General features: G+C 39.3%; 3 protein-coding genes across 6 annotated transcripts; all 3 read left to right on the top strand.

Moving 5' to 3' along the window:
- The first annotated feature begins 1,067 nt into the window (after positions 1–1,067).
- LOC115634304 (dynein light chain roadblock-type 1) lies at positions 1,068–1,704 on the top strand. The gene is made up of 2 exons (XM_030531956.1): positions 1,068–1,150; positions 1,214–1,704. Exons 1-2 carry the CDS (start codon positions 1,130–1,132, stop codon positions 1,535–1,537), a joined length of 345 nt encoding a protein of 114 aa, XP_030387816.1. The 5' UTR covers positions 1,068–1,129; the 3' UTR covers positions 1,538–1,704.
- A 1,772-nt stretch (positions 1,705–3,476) lies between these two features.
- LOC115634166 (glycogenin-1) lies at positions 3,477–19,935 on the top strand. 4 transcript variants are annotated; one of them, XM_030531747.1, is made up of 7 exons: positions 3,477–3,616; positions 10,166–10,476; positions 10,547–10,836; positions 11,936–12,116; positions 14,522–15,181; positions 17,176–17,377; positions 19,163–19,935. In XM_030531747.1, exons 1-7 carry the CDS (start codon positions 3,610–3,612, stop codon positions 19,588–19,590), a joined length of 2,079 nt encoding a protein of 692 aa, XP_030387607.1. In that variant the 5' UTR covers positions 3,477–3,609; the 3' UTR covers positions 19,591–19,935. The 4 variants fall into 4 exon arrangements, with proteins under 4 accessions (XP_030387607.1, XP_030387609.1, XP_030387610.1 ...); XM_030531749.1 differs by lacking the exon at positions 14,522–15,181 and adding an exon at positions 12,342–12,395; XM_030531750.1 differs by lacking the exon at positions 14,522–15,181.
- Positions 3,477–21,571, top strand: LOC115634169 (FK506-binding protein 5). The gene is made up of 3 exons (XM_030531752.1): positions 3,477–3,616; positions 20,091–21,332; positions 21,403–21,571. The coding sequence occupies exons 1-3, from the start codon at positions 3,610–3,612 to the stop codon at positions 21,474–21,476; spliced, it is 1,323 nt and encodes a 440-aa protein (XP_030387612.1). The 5' UTR covers positions 3,477–3,609; the 3' UTR covers positions 21,477–21,571.
- Positions 21,572–21,580: the final 9 nt, after the last annotated feature.

Raw genomic sequence — 21,580 nt, 5'->3', positions numbered from 1 at the left:
TAGTTTGGGAGAACATGACTAAGCATATCTACGTATTGTTCATGTTGCTATGAAGATATAGTAGAACAGATGTGTTCGATGACTGCAGAGACGTTAACGAACGCCATTTAATAGGACCAAATAAAAGGTTCGCACATTACACAACAATATCTCCATTTGAAGGAAAAGATTGGAAAAGCTACTGACAATACGCTGGTCTTTATTGTTTGAATAAATAAGTATTCAAGTCTATGTTTACCAACCATATATCTAAATAAATTAAAAATAAATGTGATTATACACGCGAACCATATTAAAACAAATAAAAGGAATTATTGTATGCCGCGATTCAAGGGCGTAGCCAGCTTTTACCAAGGGGGGGGGGGGGGGGGCCCAAAAAATTAAAATTTTGAATAAATAATGCCCGATGCATTTAAAAAATAATTTATGCATATGATCGATGAAAAAACTTCAACAAATCCAACGCAGATCCATCTTAAGGCGAAATAGTGCGTCATAATAATGAACGTGTGGTCGACTTTATATGGAAACATTTTTTCTAGGGGGGGCAACGGCCTCCCCCTGCCCCACCCCCCCTGCGTACGCCCTTGCCGCGATTGAAACTTGTTTTGAGCACAGCAACGTCAAAACCATTCTTAATCCTTCGAGCTCATAGGATTTGCTTAAAAATTACTTAAAAACTGATCTCACATTTGTTAACATTTGAAAAAAGCGTTTTAGTGATGGGCTCTCGGCCTCTCAACAATTAAAAGAACAATTAGAAAATTAATGCTCTGAGCAACATGTACTTTCAAAATTTCTAATTTCTAGCTCAACTTAAATAACGGTTTTAAAATTGATATAAATTCAAGAAGTGTAGAATATATTCAAGAAATTCAAGAAGAATCAATGTAGAAATTGAAACAAAAGCATAATTATAAATACTACCAGTTCTGTTAAATAATATAAATAAAAAATGATTGACTTAAAATATTCATGGTATAATTGCAAGATGTTTTTTTAGGATATTAGTAGTATACTCACCTTATAATGTCAAAAATTTTCCTAGTTTTCAAAACATATAAACATAATTCTTTTGAACTAAACAGTCATCACAAAAAAGAAAGTAAACTTTTTATTTGATCCAAAAATGCAACAAGACGAAGCCGAGGTAAGAAGTTGACGCTTTTCATTCAGTTTTTGCATCAAAATTTGTAAAATTTTTCGTAACTAGCCAAAACGCACTCAGCGTTACGTAGACGAGGTCTACCGTCGAGTGCTGGAGAAGCCCGATGTTGAAGATATACTGATCCTGAATCGATCGGGTGTTCCAGTGAAGACCACAATGGAACGTGACATAGCACTCCAAAATGCCTGCTTATACGACAATTTTCGGGAGAAGTGTCAGGTCTTTATGAATAAGCTGGAACCGCCGCAGGCTCTCACTATGCTGCGCGTGCGCACAAAGCAGCACGAAGTCATCATCACCCCAGATGGAAAGATAACTGTATTGGTTGTGCAAAATGCTCGTGACACTGCCTCACTAAATACTGTGTGAAGGGCATGATCTCCACATAAATGCACTTTTTTGGTGGTGCTTCGCAAAACCAAACCTTACTATGTTAATTCTGCAAATTAAATAACCAGTTATGAAATAAAATCATTTCATGTTAACGGAAAAGAATTAAGGCAATAACGCTTTTCGATTAGCAAAAATAGAAGCAAGCCCATGGATGATTTATTTGGGGTCTTTAATAGTTCGTTGGACAAAAACGTTTTTCGTAGAACAACAGGCCCATTGTATTGTCCCGAATCTTAAATAGCACATTACTCCAGTCGATTTTAATATTCTCCTTTGACCATCGTCTTGCTTTTGAGACAGCTTTGGTGCTTCGCCAATTCACATGAATTTTTCCCGGAGAGTCGCGCAATTTTTCCCGGAGAGACACGTGAAGTGTGTATATTATATCCCTTAAATTTTATTTGCTTTGACGCAAGAAGAAGAATTCCTTAAAAAGATGGTCAATATTACTTTGTCTTATGTTTTGGACACCTTTTTAGGTCAGGAATATCATCGACTTTTTTTTGTATCAACACCGACTTGTCCATTCACCACAAACTATCTGAGTATATGTACATATATATACGAGTATATATTGTTTGGGTTTAGGGTCTGATTTAAATGCTAAATGATATAATCTGTGAAAATTAAAACTTTTTATTGTTAAATATCAAATAAAAATTCTAAAATCTAAAGGTAGAATCAAGGGTTATATGTGAATTTTCGACCCAATTCCAAATTAAGTATTTAGTAGTTTCCTTACTTGATTTAATTCGAATTTCCACGGTTAAGTTTTATTGGATTCAACAAGTTCTATAGATGTTAGTGTTCCAAGCTCACGCTCTTAAACTGTTTGTAGATTTAAGAGAACCAAAGCGAGTGGCACACTTGGTATAATATTTATTTTACGATTCGCTTTTGAGGTGCCATCCGCTGGTATCTCTCCTCCTCTCTCTTTCTTTCATTATCTCACCGGTCCATCCAAAGCAATGCACAGGCGCAGAGCGAACCGGCGAACGTGTAAGCAACAGAAACAAAATCCAAGTGAGAGCGGCAAGTGTAGTGCAAATTCACTTTTGGCGCCTTCCTCATAAACTGGCGTCTGCGGCTTCTCCTCACCACCGGTTCACCCTCTTCTACAGCTCTTCTTGTTTTTGTTGGCTGTGCTGCCCATTAATTGACGTCAAAAAAGCTAAATCAGCACGCTAGAAGTAGCTAAATTAGTTATAATGCTGGTCAATAGCTTTATTTTTATCACTTCCATTAAAAAAGTAAAACATTTCATTTAGACTTATTGTGTTTTTCAATACTTTTCAGCTATTCTAAAATAATCGTTGGTACGATTTTATCTTATGACCAAAAATTGCAACATATTTAATACCGTATGGAAAAATAGTTTCATAGATACAAAAGTAATGAGTAATAAATTCATCTTCCAATGCTAAAAATAATAAAAATAAAAAGACTCTAAAAACAAATGCAGACGAATTGAGAACCTTCTCCTTTTTTTAAAGTCGTTTAAAAATATGCAGATTGTTTAAACTTAAAATTAAACATACATATATAAACATAAATCAATGTGCAGAACAGTGCTAGTATAGTTTTTTATTTTATGATATTTTTGTTACTTGGCTCCAGCTACAATTGTATAATTATTCTCATTTGAAAAACTTCAGAGCTGGCGGAAAAATAGCTGAATGGCCAGCACTGGTGGTGGATAGCGATGCCAACGGAGCGACAGCGACGTCGCCGCTATGCTGACGAAAGCAATGCCGTGGGCAAAGCCATCGCCACACATTTCATTTGCAGAACGCACAGCCAGCAATTCAGTTTCTCGTCGCTCGTGGTAGGCACAACAGCCGAACGCTCCGCATTTGCAAGCAGCATAAAAGCTATCAGTGGCAGACATTCTGTGAAAGCCGAACGGTCCCGCCCCACCCCAAAAACAAAATATAAAATAGCCCAACGCGAAGGACCTCCGTGCGTACGCAAATTCCGTGTGTGTTGCAAGGAGTTGAATTTAATTTTCTACATAAACCCAACAAAAAAACAAATCAAATAAAAGAAAAATGAGCAGTAAGTTTTCCCAATCAACATATGTAGTACGTCCAATGAAGTGCTGCAAAAATGTGGTGCACGAGTGTGTTAGTGTGTGTGCGTGCGCATGGCTCAGAGTTGGCTGGACCTGCCCTAAAATTGAACAAGCCGCCCGCCCGCCAGCCCGCCGTTGAAGTCGCTTTCAACTAAACTTAAACTACGTTCGTTTGAATCGCCCAATCGCCCTCCTGCCTGCCGCCAACGTCTCGTCTCATACAATAAAAACTTAAATCAAATTGCATTCTCATATTTCATAGCACGCTTGGTACACGAAGCTGTTCTCAGCTTTGAGATTAAGTCGCGGCACTTGCATAAATACTTGTTCCATTTAGCTCTATGGCGGGCAGTAAGTAGCATAGAATCTTAGAATATAATTCCGCCACATGAGGCAGAAATCTGCGACAACGACGACGACCTTTACTGACCTTCAATAGCATTTTGTCGCCGTCTGTGTGTGCGTAGTGTGTGTGTGTGCCTTCTCAGTGTGTGTGTGTGTGTGTATGTGCAGAGCATTTCAGATTTAAAAAAATATTTATTTGTAATTTGAATTGGATGCGACTTTTGCATTTCAGTTTTGTTTGTTTATGGGAAAAAGTATGCCATTTATGTGCATCTATACGTAGGTGTGTGTGTGTGTGTGTGTGTATTTATGTATAACAGTGAGCGTCACTGATAAGCGTTATATGCGCATGTGGTGGCTACTGGGAGAGTAAACGCAAGTGCGAGAAAATGTGAAGGAACAGGTAGAACGACAGAGACGAGCAACATGCTCACGCACACCATCAAATATATGTACACGTACATGCAGGCATACAAACGTACTATTCAAATAGTTAAAATGCGCGAAACCGCAAAAAACAAACCTACATATATACGTACAAGTATGTATGTGTATGTATGTATGTATGTATGTATGTATGAAAAATGTTGCTGATCGCCGAAGGCCGGACGTGGTGGTGGCGCCGCTGGAATGGAGCTGCTGCTGCTTTTGCCTTTGTTATGACGAATTGTCACCATTCAATGGCAGTTAGTCTTATTGATTAATTTTTTATTTTTATTTTTCTTTCGGCACGTAGTGATGCTTATCAGCACTTGAAACGATTTCCGCATCGGAAAACGTCATCATCTGCAACACCTTTGCATTTAAATAAACAGCTAATCATAATATAGAGGCATAACTACACACATATGTATGTACATATTTATGTATTGTATATCTAGTTTAAAATATGCATATAGTATATACGTATGTATGTATGTATGTTCTTGTGATATACACAGTATGCGTATATAAATAAATGAAAAATAGTTTATTCTTAGCCAATATGTGGACGCGCCACAAGAATTATGGCTGGCGACAGGCGCTAACGATTAAAATTGTTGAAGAAAATATACTTTGTTCGTTGGCGAAAGAAACTTTTCCACCACCCGTATCCATACCCATAGCCATACATGCGCATTGTTGTTTTTGGCAGCCTGAGTGAAAATCTGTCTATATATTTTATAATTTAGCGCCTTCGCCAAACGCCCACCCGCCTCCGGTCTGCTAATGCGTACATCTACATATGTACTATATATCTATGTACTATATATATACATATATGTGTGTGTGTTGCTGCTGCTGCGTGAAAGTTGGGAAAATTGTATTGTGAAAAACATGCATCCATTAAGTCTGTGTGAATTTATTCCCGCATTAATCACAAGTCCGAAAATATTCGTTAGGCTAATTTTCAAATCGAACGCAGCTGTTCAAGCATAGGGGCATTGGTCTTACATATGAATGTACATATATACTCGTATCCATACTCCAGCACAATTTCTCCATATATGTATTGACATCTGCCGGCTGCAATGCACACTCACACACATTACTTGTAATAGACCCCATGGCAAGCAAGGTCCAGCGAAGTGATTTAATTTCTAAAAATGTATCTTTTTATGTATCTTTGTGGCTGATGGATGCAGCAGCAACTGCGGCCCGCGGCGTCGTTGCCATTGCCGTTGTCGCTCTACAATTTCATTTCACATTTCTTGCTGCTATTTTTAGTTGCATGTTCGTTCGAGAAGTCTTTCGGCTACATCCATCCATACATACATACATATATGTAGAAACAAGCATATATACAACAACAGATACACAGATATAGAGTGTATATAGCGGTTGTTGATTTGCTCCCACAGAACTCGTTTGGCGTTGCTTGTGGGCAGCACCAGACTATAACTATGTACATACATACGTATATATAATGGCGACTGCACTTGCCATCGGCTGTGCACGCAGAGGGGGGAATCCGAGGGGGCCTTGCAGCATCGACGCGACTACCGCAAATGTTGCATTCAGTTGGCAGAGCTGTGTGGCATTCAAGCTTCGCTTGACCGCCATTTCTTAATGTCTTCGCATCAAAAGGATTTTGCGTCGCAAATTTAAAACCAAGGCCACAACTTTTCTGTTCCAACAAAAATATTATCAGTTTTAACTTCCTAGATATCTCTTTTAACTTATATTTTTCTTTATTATTATTATTATTTTTCTTAAACTATTTCTTTTATTCTTTTTGGAGAACAGTTGAAACTTAATTTAGTTTTTCGATTGATTTCGTTAGTCCAACCAATGAAGCTTCAAAAGCAAATACTTCTTGCATATCATTTATTTATAAATATTTATAAAAATAAAATGCTTGACTTCATTTATTTATTTTTGTATTGAAATGAAATGATTAATAAAATAATATGAAGTGAACATAATATGAACATAAATGTGCAATGTGTCAAATTGTAGAAAATTGAGAAATGTAGAAAATTTGAAAATAATATTTAATTTATTATTATTACTTTATTACATTTTAAAGGTGCGTGTGCAATTTTTTCTTTCATTCTCCACAAAGCCACACATAATTCAAAATCATATTGCCAATGTTCCTCCAGTATAATTTGCTGATTGTCCGTTAGGACAGATTGCAAATTTAAATCAACTGTTAATCAAAAAAAAAAAAAAAAAAAAATTCTTTAATTCAAACAAAGCTTGGCATATTAAGCTACAAATTTAATAACTTTTGAGAATATGCCAATAAGATCAGTTAAGAAATGTTTTTGAAAGCCTTTGTATATTTCAGTGAATTAAATTGAATTCTTAAGGCATAAAATATCTACCCATAACAATCATAAATCAATCATTTTTTTTGGAAAATTTCTTTTTCTGTGCGAATCACAATTATTTTAACGCAGTTATCTGGATTACTGTTTAACTTGATTTGATTTTATCTTGTTTCTGATGACCTTTTGAAATAAAAAGTCTTTAAAGTCTTGCTCTTTGGCAGAAATAAATAAATTATTCAATCGTCATCAGATAATTATCGTAACATATGCCTCGCCTTGCATGTGGGAGCTCATCAATCGACTTGGCCTTTCTCTTTGTTTAATCCAGAGGGGGTCGGGGGGGGGGGGGGGGGGGGGGGGGGACCGAAGTAACGAGCTCTAGCTGCCGTCGCATGTAGCATTGAACTTGCGGCAGCTTGGGGCCGACCTTTTCACGCTCATGCTCACGCTTCTTCGTTCTTTTACGTTTCTGTTTATCAACTTTATTGTGTTCCGGACGTACGTGATAAAGCGGGTGGAATGTCTGTGCGGAGGTGTGAATTCGCCGCGCACGCAGAGCGCAATCGCTGAAAATAACAATAATAAAAAAAAGCAGTTAGAGAATAAGCTTTGAACGAAATGTAAATGTAAATGCTCTTTTAAGAGAAAGTCGTGCACGAAAAGCTAACTCGGTAAAGTTACTCTGCATAAGTAGGTTAAGAGAGAGTGAGAAAGAGATAATCGCCAATGCAGAGACATTCTGAAAGAATTTCAAAACAATAGCACTATGCAACAAGAAAAGTAATACTATTTTTATGGGGGTATTTTTGACTCCTTCTAGACACGAACAGATTGTATTTTTTTTCCCCTAATATACTCGTATGGAGCTAAAAACAATCTATTGACATTTTTAAAGTATTAAGAAATACTTCAAATATACTTGATCTAAGTATATATTTGTTTTCTAATTTGTGTTATTAATCCAACTGGCTAATTTAAATAATCCCTATATATGTAAGAAACTTTAAATTAAAATCAATCCACCAAGTTTATTCATATGGTATATTTTTGTATTGTATTTTTGGATAGAAATAGCAATAGTTTTAAGCCCACAGCCCCACCAAAAGATTTTCCCGCATAATGTAATTGGTTGTCAAATATCTTTCTAATTTGTTTATATACACATGAAAACATTTGCAGCCATATGGCAGAAATGCGTGCATAATTTTGTGTATTTGACATTATTATTTAAGTTGTTTTTAAAATTTGACGCACAAGTCTAGTTTATTTGACGTTCGTCGAAATTTATGACTTTTGCTCGCGAATTGTTTTCCATTCTTGCCACACATTGTGAGCATTTTCGTTTTTGATGTTTTAATGTTATACAATATACATTTAATATTTCATTGTTGTGAATTGTTGGTTTTTCATTTGTTGTTTTTGGTTGAATTTGAATTTGAATTATGAATTATGTGCACATACTATACAATGCTATACTGTATATCATCCGGTAAGTCAGAAGTTATTAAAAGAATTTTGTGCCACTAAGTAAACGATTTCATTTTTAGGCACAGCAAACTGATTTCACAAAAAAAAAATAAAAAGAGAAAAGATAAAACAGTCAATCTAGAAATATGTATATATACGAATACATACGATAAATATATATAATGCAAGCACTGTATCGAAGTAAACGCCTGCCTAGGCAGCCAACACAGCACCATCTGTCCATGCCAATCATCTGCATCCAGAATTCACCACAAAGCGCCGCGTAGCGGAGAGTAGCGCAAGCATGTCGCTGAAGCTCTGGCTGTGGCTGAGAGGCGGCCAGCCCCAGCCCCAGCCCCAGTCCCAGTCCCAGTCGCAGTCCAAGACACAGACCAAATGCATTTGCCGCTGTATTGCTCGTTGTGTAGCCTCGGTGTGTGGCATGCCTCACCTAGAGCGCCTCTGCTCGCATCTGTAGCACAGTCAGAAGGTAGTTGTTCTTATATTTTTGTAGTGTTCTGCTCAACTCGCACAAAACGCGCTTCTACAATATCTTCCAAATACGCTTTCTTATGCAAATAAACCAAAAATGTACAGCCAACCAAACCTATCTACCAAATATATAAATTTATATATATTTAACTACTAAATCACTTAACACAACTATGTTCAATATGAAACGATTTATATACTATACTATGTGTATGTATGTATGTGTGACCCTTTGGTAGTAAAATTCTGTAAATAACCAAATTTAAAATAAATACAAGTATATATTAAAATGTACCTACAATAACTCAAATGACTATTTTTTTGGTTTTAATTCATTTTATTTTAGTCCTTATTATTTGCATGAATTAATAAAAAATAAAAAAATTCAGTTGCAATTATTACCGGAATTTTTTGGGGGGAAACTTAACTGCAGGAAAACAGATTGAAAATATTGCGAAATTGTTAGAAAGCTATTCACCTGTATTATTATTTTTAGCTTTATGATGCAAATTGTGAAATTCTTGAAAATTATATATTTCTATTTTTTTTTAACATTCTCATGCATTTTCATTCCATTTCAAAAACTTTGCGACCCATTACACACTTTATTGACTTCGGCAAATGTTCACACGAAATTGTTTTCGTTGCTTTATGACTTTTCCAGCTTGTCCAAGCATTAATCATCAGGCATTATTTGAAATTTCAAATTCTTGTGACACTTTTGAAGGAAATATCACTAGATTTCCATCGGGGCTATCTCAGTTCTCAAATACTTTCAATGATACTTCCAATATGTGAACATATGTTGTTCTCAATAAAAGAGCTCAAGGAGTTTTGTTTTGGAGAACATGCAGGAATCCAAACAATGTTTCTTTTATAAAAATATACACTTACTATTTATAAACTGTATATATCTGGCCGTAATGCAACTAATAATGCTCCGCTATGGTAAACATTAAAATTATTCTCTAATGCCGCCACCAACGTACTCGTACTGTAAATATAATTATTTTTTAGTTCAGCTCTTTTCCAACTAAATGCCAACTACGCAAATATTTTCGCTGCACACAAATGCGCTCGAACTGTGTGCTATTTTTCGAAAATTTTCATTTTACAGCTTTCAGCTAGCCAAACCATTTAGCCCCAATTGGGGGCGCAACTGTCGGGGCATTGCCAAAATGAGGAATGCATGTGCCCAAAGCGTGCCCCGCCTACGCGTACCCTGCTGATCGGCCGTTGCTGACGCAGATACATAATAAATATAATGCTTATGATTGCAGATGGAAAAGCTTATTTTTAAATCTCCTCGCTTTCATTTGAAACTAAAAAGAAAAGCAACCAACAAGCAATTGTTGAATGTTCTCGAGCAACAGCTGCAACGTTCCGGTTATTGTTTATCCATTTACTTGAACCCCGATATCTGTGTGTAGTATAGCATCTCAAGTGTGTGGCTTCACTTCCTCTTCTCTGCAGAATTCGCGTGGGTGACGCTGACCACAAATGATACGTACTCGCTGGGCGCTCTGGTGCTGGCGCATTCGCTGCGTCGCGCCGGCACTGCCCACCAGCTGGCCGTGCTGGTGACGCCCAGTGTCTCGGAGGCGATGCGCAACAAATTGAAGGACGTGTACAATGTTGTACAAGAGGTTAATGTGCTCGACTCCCAGGACGCTGCCAATCTGGCGCTCCTCTCCAGACCAGAGCTGGGCGTCACGTTCACAAAGCTCCACTGCTGGCGTCTGGTACAGTTCGAGAAGTGTGTCTTCCTCGACGCCGACACCTTGGTGAGTACGCATTTGAGAAGATGCTTTAAGATCATTTGGTGACCCACTCGTTCCCCCCCTTCCCCACTAGGTACTGCAAAACTGCGACGAGCTGTTTGAGCGCGAGGAACTCTCTGCCGCGCCAGACGTTAGCTGGCCAGATTGCTTCAACTCTGGCGTGTTTGTGTTCAGACCCAGCGTGGACACCTTTGGCAAAATCACAGAATTCGCCGTGCAGCACGGCAGCTTCGATGGCGGCGATCAGGGCCTCCTGAATCAGTACTTTGCCGACTGGGCGACAGCCGACATCAAGAAGCATTTGCCATTTGTTTACAATGTGACAGCCTATGCTTCCTACTGTTACTTGCCCGCATTCAAACAGTAAGTTGTATTTACAAACAAACAATATATACAAAATATAAAAAGCATCTTATAAGCTACAAGTAGAAAAGCCTAGGTAGGAGGAATCTAATCAAATTTCAATAATAACTAATAAACGCCTCCGACCCGGTGGAGGAATATTATTTACCTTTCCAACTAGATCTACCAATATGAAAAGAAACACATAATAGAGAGAAGCTTACAATTACTTAGAAACTAATTTATAAAAGAGAAGAAGAATCTTAGTCACAGTCATTCCTAGCCAGCGATTTCTGAGATGGCTGAAAAGAGAGGCTTTTATTAAAGGAAGAGAGAGAGTTCGGTTGAGTGCAGGTGAAAATAATCGTTATAGGTTGAGCATAAAACCCGAAAAAGATTGTACATCTACTAAGGAAGATAATTTCTTGTTGTTCAAAAAGCAACTAAGAAATTAATACGACTTAACAGGAAAGGAGAATCGAACAGTTTGTGGAGAGAGACAGCTCCAAGGACAGTCCTCCGATTGGCCAATGATGGAAGCTTTGTGAGCAGAAATCTGCTTAAGTAGGGCGGCAAACGAAGGTTGGATACAGATAAAAACTAATAGACCTACCATCCATATTTATTCAGGAGAAATCCTCCTTGACAAACTTTTTTCTGCTGATATAGATTCCCCTTTCCTTCTTAGCCTTGTAGACTTGGCAGTTCCCTTAAGATTTTTCTTCGATTAGGCAATCGATTTGTAGATCTAACTTCGCTTCACATGAACCCTTTCGTGTGTTGTGTTCTAATTGCAATCTTTTTTCGCACAACATATCCTTCGAACCCTCCATTAAGACTATTATTATTATAATCTCTAATCCTATCTTACTCTACTACTTGTTCCACTTGTTTGAATTTTATTTTTAAGTTCTACTATTTAATATATTGAATATATATTCTTTTGTATATTTATAAGTTTGTTTTTAATTTCTTCATCTTTTTATTATTTTTATATTTACATTGTTCCTCTTCTTGCAAAGTTAGCAGTTCTTTGTTAACTATAATTAAATAAATAAATCCCAGATCCATTGTCTCGCCTTCTCTAATGTACGCTTCTTCTTTATTTTCCGTTTGGCAGGTTCAGAGATAACATTAAGATTTTGCATTTCGCTGGCAAACTGAAGCCCTGGCTGATACAGTTCAATTCTGAGACCAAGTCCGCCTCCACGCCCTCCGAATACGCACATGCCCACGACCTCATACAGCTCTGGTGGAATATCTTCTGTGATAATGTGCATGAGCGCCTGACTGACGAAATGGTGAGTGATCCTTCAGTTCTGCACGCAAATTTCTACTTTCAGTTTCGATCTCTTCGACTTCCTTCGTTTCGTACTCCTCGTTCGTCTTACCTCAAACAAACTACAGACTTAACTAATTTCTGCCAATGAAAAGCCTAACCAAGTTTGTTGTTCTAACCCTCTAAAAAACAAAACAAAAAAAAAACCAAACATGCCGCCTCCCTGCCGCTTTGTGCCATTCGAAAGCAATCGCATGGAGCTGTTTCTAGTGATAATCTCAAAAAACCGTTTAACGAAGAGGTAAGCTGTCCTGCCCGCCCGCCCCGCCTCGCCTCGCCTGGCACCCCATGCTCCACACAACTACCAAGTAATACTTACTACCCATTGAACGCATCGTAGAACACCAGAGACCACTGTAAATAAACCACACTCTCTGTATTTATTTATTTATTTAATTATCCTAACGCATTGTGCGATCGATCATTCGATTCGTTCCTCTGTCTATCGGCCTTAGTAATAAACAAAACGTATTTCATTTCTTTTCTCATTGTACGTGTATGTAATGTTTTATTTACTTTTCAATCTGACCTCCTTTCAATTTCAATTGTCCGCTGTTTTCATTGAGCTTCTGTAGATTTTCATTTCACTATTTCGAGTTCCATTTCGTTATTTGCGATTTCTCTTGCTACCCAAGGGGCGCCTCTGGCCGCTTCCACGAGCATCATACGGTTGTGTTTTATTTCAGTTCTTTTTCCGATACACCATACTACTACTATATAGATACGTAGTACCAACACGATACTCGCAATTGTCCAAGTGTGTGTTTTGTGCGCTTGTTATTTGTTTTCTAATTTGCATCGATTTGGCTCCGCGCCAGCGGAATGTTTCGTTTTCGTCGTCAATAAATTGAAATGATCCAAATGGCAACCAAATCGAGGCGGCTAATTCACTTGGGCGTCTCCACTCGTAAATGCAAAGATTAAATGTCGACTGGGGAATTTAAAAGTGAAAACCTAATATTATTTCTACGAAACGACCAGTGCCCAGAGTTCAGGGATTCATCAGTTTGGAAAGGGACAGATACGCACTTGAAGTGATGGCAATAGTATGATTTTTCATTTGATATAAATATAGAATGTTTGCATTATTTTCTACTACAGCCTTTACCTCCTTTTAGGGCTTATATATTTCACTTTTGTAATTCGCAACTAAAACGATAGAACTTGATTTGAAGCCATATAAGGCAGTCGAACTAGTTGCTAAAATATGCCTCACCCGTGACAATTTAAAGAGGTCCTAAGACAGTGCTATTCCAGCAATTGACGAAGAATTCACACCTTCAGAAGATAAGAATAGACACTGCCACTTTGTCTTTAATAATCGCCATTAAAAGGGGATTCCAGTTCAAGCGAAGAATTCGGTTTTGTATTCAATTTAAGAAGAGATTTCTCAATAATAACCTTAAAAAATAAATCAAATATTATCACAGTTTTAGTTTAAAATATCTTAAAAAATAACAATGCCTCTAAAAATAACAAATTAGAATCTATTTAGATAAAGAAAACAGATTTTGAAGAAAATTTACTTCTTGTTTTTACACAATAATATATTTTTTAGTCTATCAGTTATCAGTTAAAAAAATGTTTAAATAACTGTAAATATTTGTTAAATGCTTAAAAGCAAAGACTTTACTTTTAAGGGTGGTTTCTAAGAAATACTGACAGTTTTAGATATATATATATTTTCTTTTTTGGTAATAGAGTTCACTTACAGCGTCGCAGATAAAGAAGAAAACAATAGAGATAAAATATTAAAAAAAATATATATTATAGAGAAGCTACGAATAATGTAGGACACCCTTTTACTTAAATCTCAAGAAGATGAAAAGGGATTGTGACGCGTTCTCCTCTTTGCAGATATTGTAGAAAATAATTGGAGAAAACAATAGAGATAAAATATTAATAAAATATATATATTATAGAGAAGCTACGAATAATGTAGGACACCCTTTTACTTAAATCTCAAGAAGATGAAAAGGGATTGTGACGCGTTCTCCTCTTTGCAGATATTATAGAAAATATTAGAAGAAAACAATAGAGATAAAATATTTCAGAAAATATTAAAGAGAAGCTACGAATAATGTAGGACACCCTTTTACTTAAATCTCAAGTAGATGAAAAGGGATTGTGACGCGTTCTCCTCTTTACAGATATTATTTAGACTGTCTTTTATTTTGTTTCACTCTAGCCTGCGTCTTTGTCTTTATCCTTTTTATTTGTCTTTCTATTTTTAATTTGTTTTATTTACTTTCCTTTATCTTTATTTGATTTAATTATGATCCTACTCTCTTATGTTGCGCCTTATTATATTTTGATACCAAAAACGAACCGTAACTCGATTGTAAATTAAATCGCGAATCAAAATAGTGCCTTCGTCTAAAAATCACGCATCGATCCAGAAACCACGAGCATAGACATGACGTGAATCAGAATCAGAATCAATATCGGCATCAGCATCAGCACCAACACGATCAGCGACAGCAACAGAAACACCAACAACAGCAACAACAACAACAGAACGTCATACATGTTAAAGAATTTCGCGATCCTTGGGCAGATTACTATGAGAAGCAATCAAAGGAGCCCGAGCCGGCAGCAAATGTGCATGAACATGCAAGTGAAAATGTCGAGGATAAGAGTTCATATGCGGAGGCGTATGAAAATAAAAATCCCGACAATTCAGATGAAGTGAAGCAGAAGCAGGCTAGAGAGAGCCAGAGTGGCGATAGTCCCAGCCTTAAACCGACACCCACTTCCCCAAGAATCTCTGTGGAAGACTCAATAGCTGTACATAGAACCGAACACAAGTCTCCATCCGAACACAACCCGCATGTCCATCGAGTGCGTAAGCGTCCAGTGCATTCTCATGAAGCAAGCCCAATTGTTCACCACACCAGAACCGACGAAGCTGCCAAGGCCAAGGCAAGAATTTTGGCCCAAGCACAGGCCCTGGACCAAGCCTCGGCCCAAGCCAGAGCCCAAGCCCAAGCCAAAGCCCAAGTCAAGCACGTAGCTAAGACGCATGAGGTAATCGCAATGGTCAACTAGAAAGAGAACTTCACACGCCTAGTGGCAGTCTGTACAGTTGAAAGAGTGATCGTCTGAGTTCATCATTTGGTAGCACCTCTGTCTAGTCCTGTACACTATCTAGTCGATCTGTCGTTGCTGGCGTCCGTAGCATGTTCATAGTCTGGGTGTCATCATAAAACGTAACTCTCGTCACTGTTTCATTGTCATCGTCCACGGTCCTTAAATTGTTCCCGTAGTCTCATCGTCGTCATCATCGTCATCATCGTCATCATCGTCATCGTCATCATCGCCTTTGTCATTCACACCTCTCTTGTCGCGTGATAACTGCATTTGCTGATTTAATAGACGCAAGTGCTTCCTTCCACCTGAAGTTGTTCTACTGGGCCCGTGCCTCTCCTCCTTTTGATTGTCGCACTCGTCACATACTATATGTATTTCTGCATGAAGTGCATCCTACACATTAGCAGCCACTTTATGCCGTCACCCACACACTCACACACGCACTCACACACACACGCACAAGCGAGCATGAACGTGTTTTATTCTCAACTCCTCCCTTTTATTGAGGGGAGGTAGGCAGGCTGTAGTGCATGTCAGGACCATGTGCCCCTTTGTGTGTGTGTGTGTGTGTGTGTATGTGTGTCATTATTGCTGCTCTCCAACTGACACCCATTGAGGCACTCACGTGCACGGCATCTGTTGTTCTTGTCCGTACTTTGGTGCTGGAAGGGTGTCCTGCAATTGTTCTGCATTATGCAACAGCCAGCCTTGCCTGCTTGCAGCGATTGGGGCTCCCAAAATATACAAGTAGTATGAGTTGAAGTTCCTATTAAATACTCGTAAAAGGCAGAAATAAGGAAAGGCTAAGCAATTTTTAGGCTAACCAAATGAAAATTTGCTTTTTTTTTAAATTAAGTAAAGCTATATATGAATAGCTAGAAAACATATTACAAATACACAATGGCAGATTTAAATGAATTAGTTGGATGATGATATGAATGTACGACACTTAATTCTGTTTTTGCACGGTCTTTTTTAGAATTTTATATATGCTTCAACGACCTTATTCCATTTAGTACAATTCAAAATAAATTCTTTTTTTGTATTAGAAGAGTGTTTTTATTTAAAACAATCATTAAATTTGTTAACAATAACATATGATCAATGTATTTTTTTACACGATTTTTTCTGGAACCAATCTACCGTGTAAAAACCGAATTAGGTGTATTTGTTAATTAATTAACTTTAAACTTGTTGTTATCAGGTAATTATATTTGCATTTAATATTGTCCTGATACGAATTGAATTCGTCATTACTTCGTGTCTGTAAAGCTTTTACCATTTTAATCAATTAGCAAGTGAGAGGGACATTGGTGTAGAGTCGTTGAAAGGGGTCGCATACTACGATGTTTGTAGTTCCCTCATTTCATTACCATTACCTTTGCCTGCATGCGTGCTCTTGGCCACAACAACAACACAAACCCATTGAAGTTTTTCATCTCGTGTTGATGATTTCGCTGCTTTTTCGGTCCTAAAACCACTCATTCATTTCACACAGTAATCTGCCCGAAGGTAGAGCGAAGCAATGCCGTGTTAATGGCAGTGTGCCAAACAAACAGGATTTATGTCTGCGATAGCAGCCAGCTGCCTAACTAACCAACTAACCGACCAACCAACCAACCAACCAACCGACCATCCAGTGTCCACTGGAACGCCCGCTCGCCACCCCAATAATGCGCGTTTCATAGCAATTTGTTGGCACATTAATCATACGCCACGTTGTGCTTGTGTTTAGTAAACTAACATTTGCATGCCCAGTCGAGTAGTTGTTTGGCAATGCATGTCATAGCCATGTGTATGTATGTATGTATGTATGTAGATATGTGTTTCGTGTGTGTGCACTGCACTGCACTGCACTGCTCTCTATATATAACGACGATCCTGAATGGAATGGTGCTGTTGTTAATGAAATGTTTGCTGCATACTTTCAGGCTGGACTTGCTGGTGCCTTATCGCAGCTGCGTCTTGGGGCACAACGCACCCCCGAACAGGAGCAGTACGAGAATCTGATGCGTCGTCAGTGCTGGGAGAGTGGACAGATAGACTATGCTGGCCGCGACTCCTTCGACAATATCTGGAAGAAAATAACGCAGACTTTGGACGCGAAACCGGCCAAGGAGGCTGACAAAACTGGTAGTTCATAAAAGCAAAGCAAACTGTTCGTCAATTCTCGTCATTTTGTTTTGTTTTACGTTCACTCAGAAGATTATTAGCCGAGGCACAAGGGAGACAATAAAGTTACACACGCACATGAGGTACACACACACTCACACTAACATTCACACACTCACACACACGCACACTCGTACAGAGCAGTGAATGAGATGAAATATGGCGGCGTGCCAAGGCAAATTGTCAAATTGGCTTTTCTCCGAGTGTTTGACACAATCAGAATGAACCGAACTGCACATGGCCACTTGCCATTTCTACACTCACACACACACACGTACATAAACACGGCCAAAGTAAGAGCAGTTGGCCCAAACTGAAAGAAGGAAAAAACGAAAGAAGCAGAAAAGGCACAGCAATTTTAATTAAGTTTTCAAATTTAACTTTTTGCACTTCCGGTGCCGTCTGTCGTCTGCACTCACACACACACACACACACACACATTTGCATATGCATATAGAGAAACACTCATGGTAACACACTCGTCGTGCCACACACAAACTTTTCCACTTCATTGTGTTTTAATTGAAAATTTTGTACTTTTGCCCTTTGTGTTTACCGATTTCTGGCATTGACTTTTTACCTCATCTGCATAAACATTCGCCCACAACTAACACCACACACTCCCCCCACACCCACCTCACCACACAACCCCAAAAGCTACATACCTTAAAAATGGAGCAATGTGTATATATAAAATAAACTGGTCATAATAATAAAAAAAAAAATAAACTTGCGAGCATTTTGTGCCATTTTTGTTGCAGCGTTTGCATGTTTGGCTAAGTGTGTCTATATATATATATATATACTTATATATATCTACAAGTATGTGCGTGTGTGCGTGTGTGGGAGCCACAGAGTGTGTAAAGATGTGTGTAACCATCTGCTAGTTGTGTACTCGTCTCAACCCACCATCCAGCATCCACCATCCGAGTTGAACGTAAATATTTGTTTCACAGCAAACCTATTTCACTTGTTATATTTAATTTAAAATATTGTCCTAATATTTATTCAAAAACAATCAAAAGCGATATCTCGTTTACCAGAACACTGTTCACATGTGCATTTTTATTTGTAATTTGTAAGTCCCGTCCATTTGTTCGTTCTACTTGTGGTATTTTAGAATCTAAGAATTTACATAAGTGTATTGTGGGCTATTCAAGCATATATTTTTGATATTACTTTCAGTTGTTTACTTTTAAGTTCTTTCACAGCACGCTCATTATTCATTTTCAACATTATACATCCAAATTATCCAACATGCCTACACAATTGAGTGGGTTACGATTTAAGAATCGTAGCTGGAGTTGAGAATGATGCGTTATCGTGTAAGGGTTGGGGATAATCAAAACGCTTGTGAAATCTGATTTATAGCGAATTAGAGGATTCAGAAAATTGATTTGAAAAGTTTAATACAAGTATTTCAAGCAAAAAATGACACTGTTAAGAAAATTCCTTCCTGACTTAAGAAATTGAAATGCAAGTGCCAACAAGTTTTTAGTTGAATTACATTTAAAATTGTATTAGGTAGCATCAAGCTATAGTGTTATGTATATATCTCATTTTTCAGTTGGAGAAAGTCACATAAAATGATCATCGCCAACAATCATGTTCATACGCCGCTAAAAGAAATTTTGTTTTGTTGCCGCATCTCGCATACTCATGATTCAGAAATCACATCTGTAGATATCTTGCTAACAACATTTGTTCGGAAAGCTAAAGCGAAACTACCCTAACCACATTTTCCAGATAACACACTAAGCTATAATCAATTGCTAACTCAAACCGCAACCGAGTTGCTGCATCCGCCGACATCGGAAGTATCCAGCCCAAGCCTAAGCTCAAGCCCAAGCGTACGCTCAAGTTCAAGTTCGAGGGCGGTGCCTGCTACTAACAATGTGGCTGCCACTGAGCCAGCTGCTAGTTCAAAAGTTGCGACTAACAAAGCTACAATTAACACACCAAAAGCCACAGCACCACAGCCCACACGTCAGGCTCAGCCCCAGACCTCGCAGGTGAAGGTGGAGGTGCAGTCGCAGCCCCAGCCTCCGCCTCCGTCTCAGGCCCAGCCCCAGCTCCAGTCACAGACTGCGCAGCACATCGTACAAAGCCCCAACGGCGCGCCCGTTGCACCCTCAAGGGCCGGCCGGCAGCGGGCGATGCGTAAGTTTAAATAGCAATTACTGAGGGTGCTGACCCTATACAGCTGCATGCCGTTGCTTCCGGCCTGTTACCGGCTGCAGATGACGACCCTGGTGGCGAAGAGGCTGCCCGAACTGGAACTAGAGCCCGAGCCCGAACCCGTGCACGTCTAAGTACAAATTAATCCGATATCGATCTACTTCTTATTTGTAAGAGATTTGCTAAAACGCTTAGTGCCTAGCCGCTGTAAACATTGCTTGGAAAACGCTAGACAATTGCCAACAGCGCCTTAGATGAAACGTATTTACATTTGTTTAGAAAACCAATTGATAATTAATAAAATAAATATAGAGTTCTAAGAGCTTGGATTTAACTCGCAATGCAACGAATTTATGAGACACACGCACACGAATACCACTCGAGTAAGGCCTTAATTAAAATCCACACTCACATATTATACACTTTATTCCACACCCCAACACCAAAAACTACAACAAAACACAAATACTTTACACACCCCACCCAAAATTTGAAGAGTTGCTGACCTCCGCCGATATTGAGGATGGCAAGATCGAGTACGACAAGGCCACCGGTGCCAGCACCCAGTACAAGCTGATCGAGGGCGGCTACGAAATGATTATCACAACGCCACAGCCGAATGGCACGGTGAAGACCCAGACGAAGACCTTCTGGGATCCGAAGCCCGTCAGCCAGGAGGATATGGTGAAGCAGCAGGCGAACATAAAGATCATTAAGCAACGTCTGGGCAAGGAGATACGCATCGACAAGAATACCACCATGTTGACGCGTGCCATCGAGGGTGGTTACGAGGAGGTGTACACCACAATTAACGAGGACGGCACCAAGAGTATCCGCACCAAAACCATCTTCGAGCCTGTGGAAGTGAATGAGAACACCAACACCAACACCACCACATCCACGAAGACCAACAAGACCAAGAAGAACGTAACTCGCACCTCTTCCGTCGACTCGGTCGACTCTACCGAGTCGCGTAAGCTCGTGCAGAAGAAGAATGTGGTGCAGAACGTCAACGATCAGCAGTCGAACTATCGCCAGGACACGACCATTCAGGAAACTCGTCGTGTTTCCCAAAATATTGAGATCACGGAGAATAATCGCACCGTACGCAAGAACTCGCTCCAGGAGCAGAGCATTAGGGCTGTTACCCAAAGCACCTCTGATGCCAACAAGAAGAACAAGAAGAAGGTCAAGTCCTCTGCTCCACCACCGCCCGCTGATTTCGTGCAGAACGATACAACCACTGTGGTGTCGAAGCGTGTGCCCGGAGGTCGGGAGTATACCTACTCGACTGAGCTGGAATCGGGCAAAACCATCACCACTTCAAAGACTGTCTACGAGGAGGAGGAAGTAGAGCTGACCGAGGAGGAGCTCAAGCAGTACAAGAAGCTGCTCAAGGATGCTGAAAAGCATAAGAACGTGACCACCACCAAGAAGCTGAAGTCGGAATCCGGCACCAAGAAGATTGTGCCCTCCGAGAACCCGGGCGATGTCACCACCGTAGAGACAATCAAAATCGAGGGCGGCACCGAGTACCACTACACCACAGTCACTGCTGAGGGCATTGTGAAGAAGGCCGTCAAGACTGTGTTTGATCCTGTGCCAAGCGCCAAGGCGAACCCCGACGACACCGACGAGGAGGAGATCATTGAAGAGTACGAGGAGGAGATTATTGAGCCGGGTGAGAAGAACGTCAAGACCATTGAGACGGTCCGTCAATTGCCAAGGAAGTTCGAGGGTAAGCAACAACATTACTCTTCTTCCCCCGGCCCTCACTAACTCCAGTAACCCCTTCTATCGTTTCGCAGAACAAGTGACCATTGAAACCCACGAGAAGAAGGAGAAGAAGGTAAAGAAGTCGATGGTCATTAGCAGCCAGTAGAGATCGCACGACGCCCCAGCAACACACACCCTAACACAATCGACACACACGCACACATGCAAGCTTTTGTATTCGCTAAATTTTTAGATCGAAAAGAAAAGAAA

Source organism: Scaptodrosophila lebanonensis, unplaced genomic scaffold (assembly GCF_003285725.1).
Source record: "Scaptodrosophila lebanonensis strain 11010-0011.00,11010-0021.00 unplaced genomic scaffold, SlebRS2 tig00000001-arrow-pilon, whole genome shotgun sequence".
NCBI lineage: Eukaryota > Metazoa > Arthropoda > Insecta > Diptera > Drosophilidae > Scaptodrosophila > Scaptodrosophila lebanonensis.
Note: the sequence above shows the minus strand (reverse complement) of the source record. Positions and strands in the feature narration are given on the sequence as shown.

Excerpts from the sequence above, each read along its gene's own strand:
- LOC115634304 (XM_030531956.1), top strand. The coding sequence starts at position 1,130 with ATGCAACAAGACGAAGCCGAG. Across the intron at positions 1,151-1,213 it reads TGCAACAAGACGAAGCCGAG|CCAAAACGCACTCAGCGTTA; the intron begins GTAAGAAGTTGA and ends TTTCGTAACTAG.
- LOC115634166 (XM_030531747.1), top strand. Across the intron at positions 12,117-14,521 it reads AGCGCCTGACTGACGAAATG|TGCCTTCGTCTAAAAATCAC; the intron begins GTGAGTGATCCT and ends GAATCAAAATAG. Across the intron at positions 17,378-19,162 it reads CAAGGAGGCTGACAAAACTG|ATAACACACTAAGCTATAAT; the intron begins GTAGTTCATAAA and ends CACATTTTCCAG.
- LOC115634169 (XM_030531752.1), top strand. Across the intron at positions 21,333-21,402 it reads ATTGCCAAGGAAGTTCGAGG|AACAAGTGACCATTGAAACC; the intron begins GTAAGCAACAAC and ends ATCGTTTCGCAG.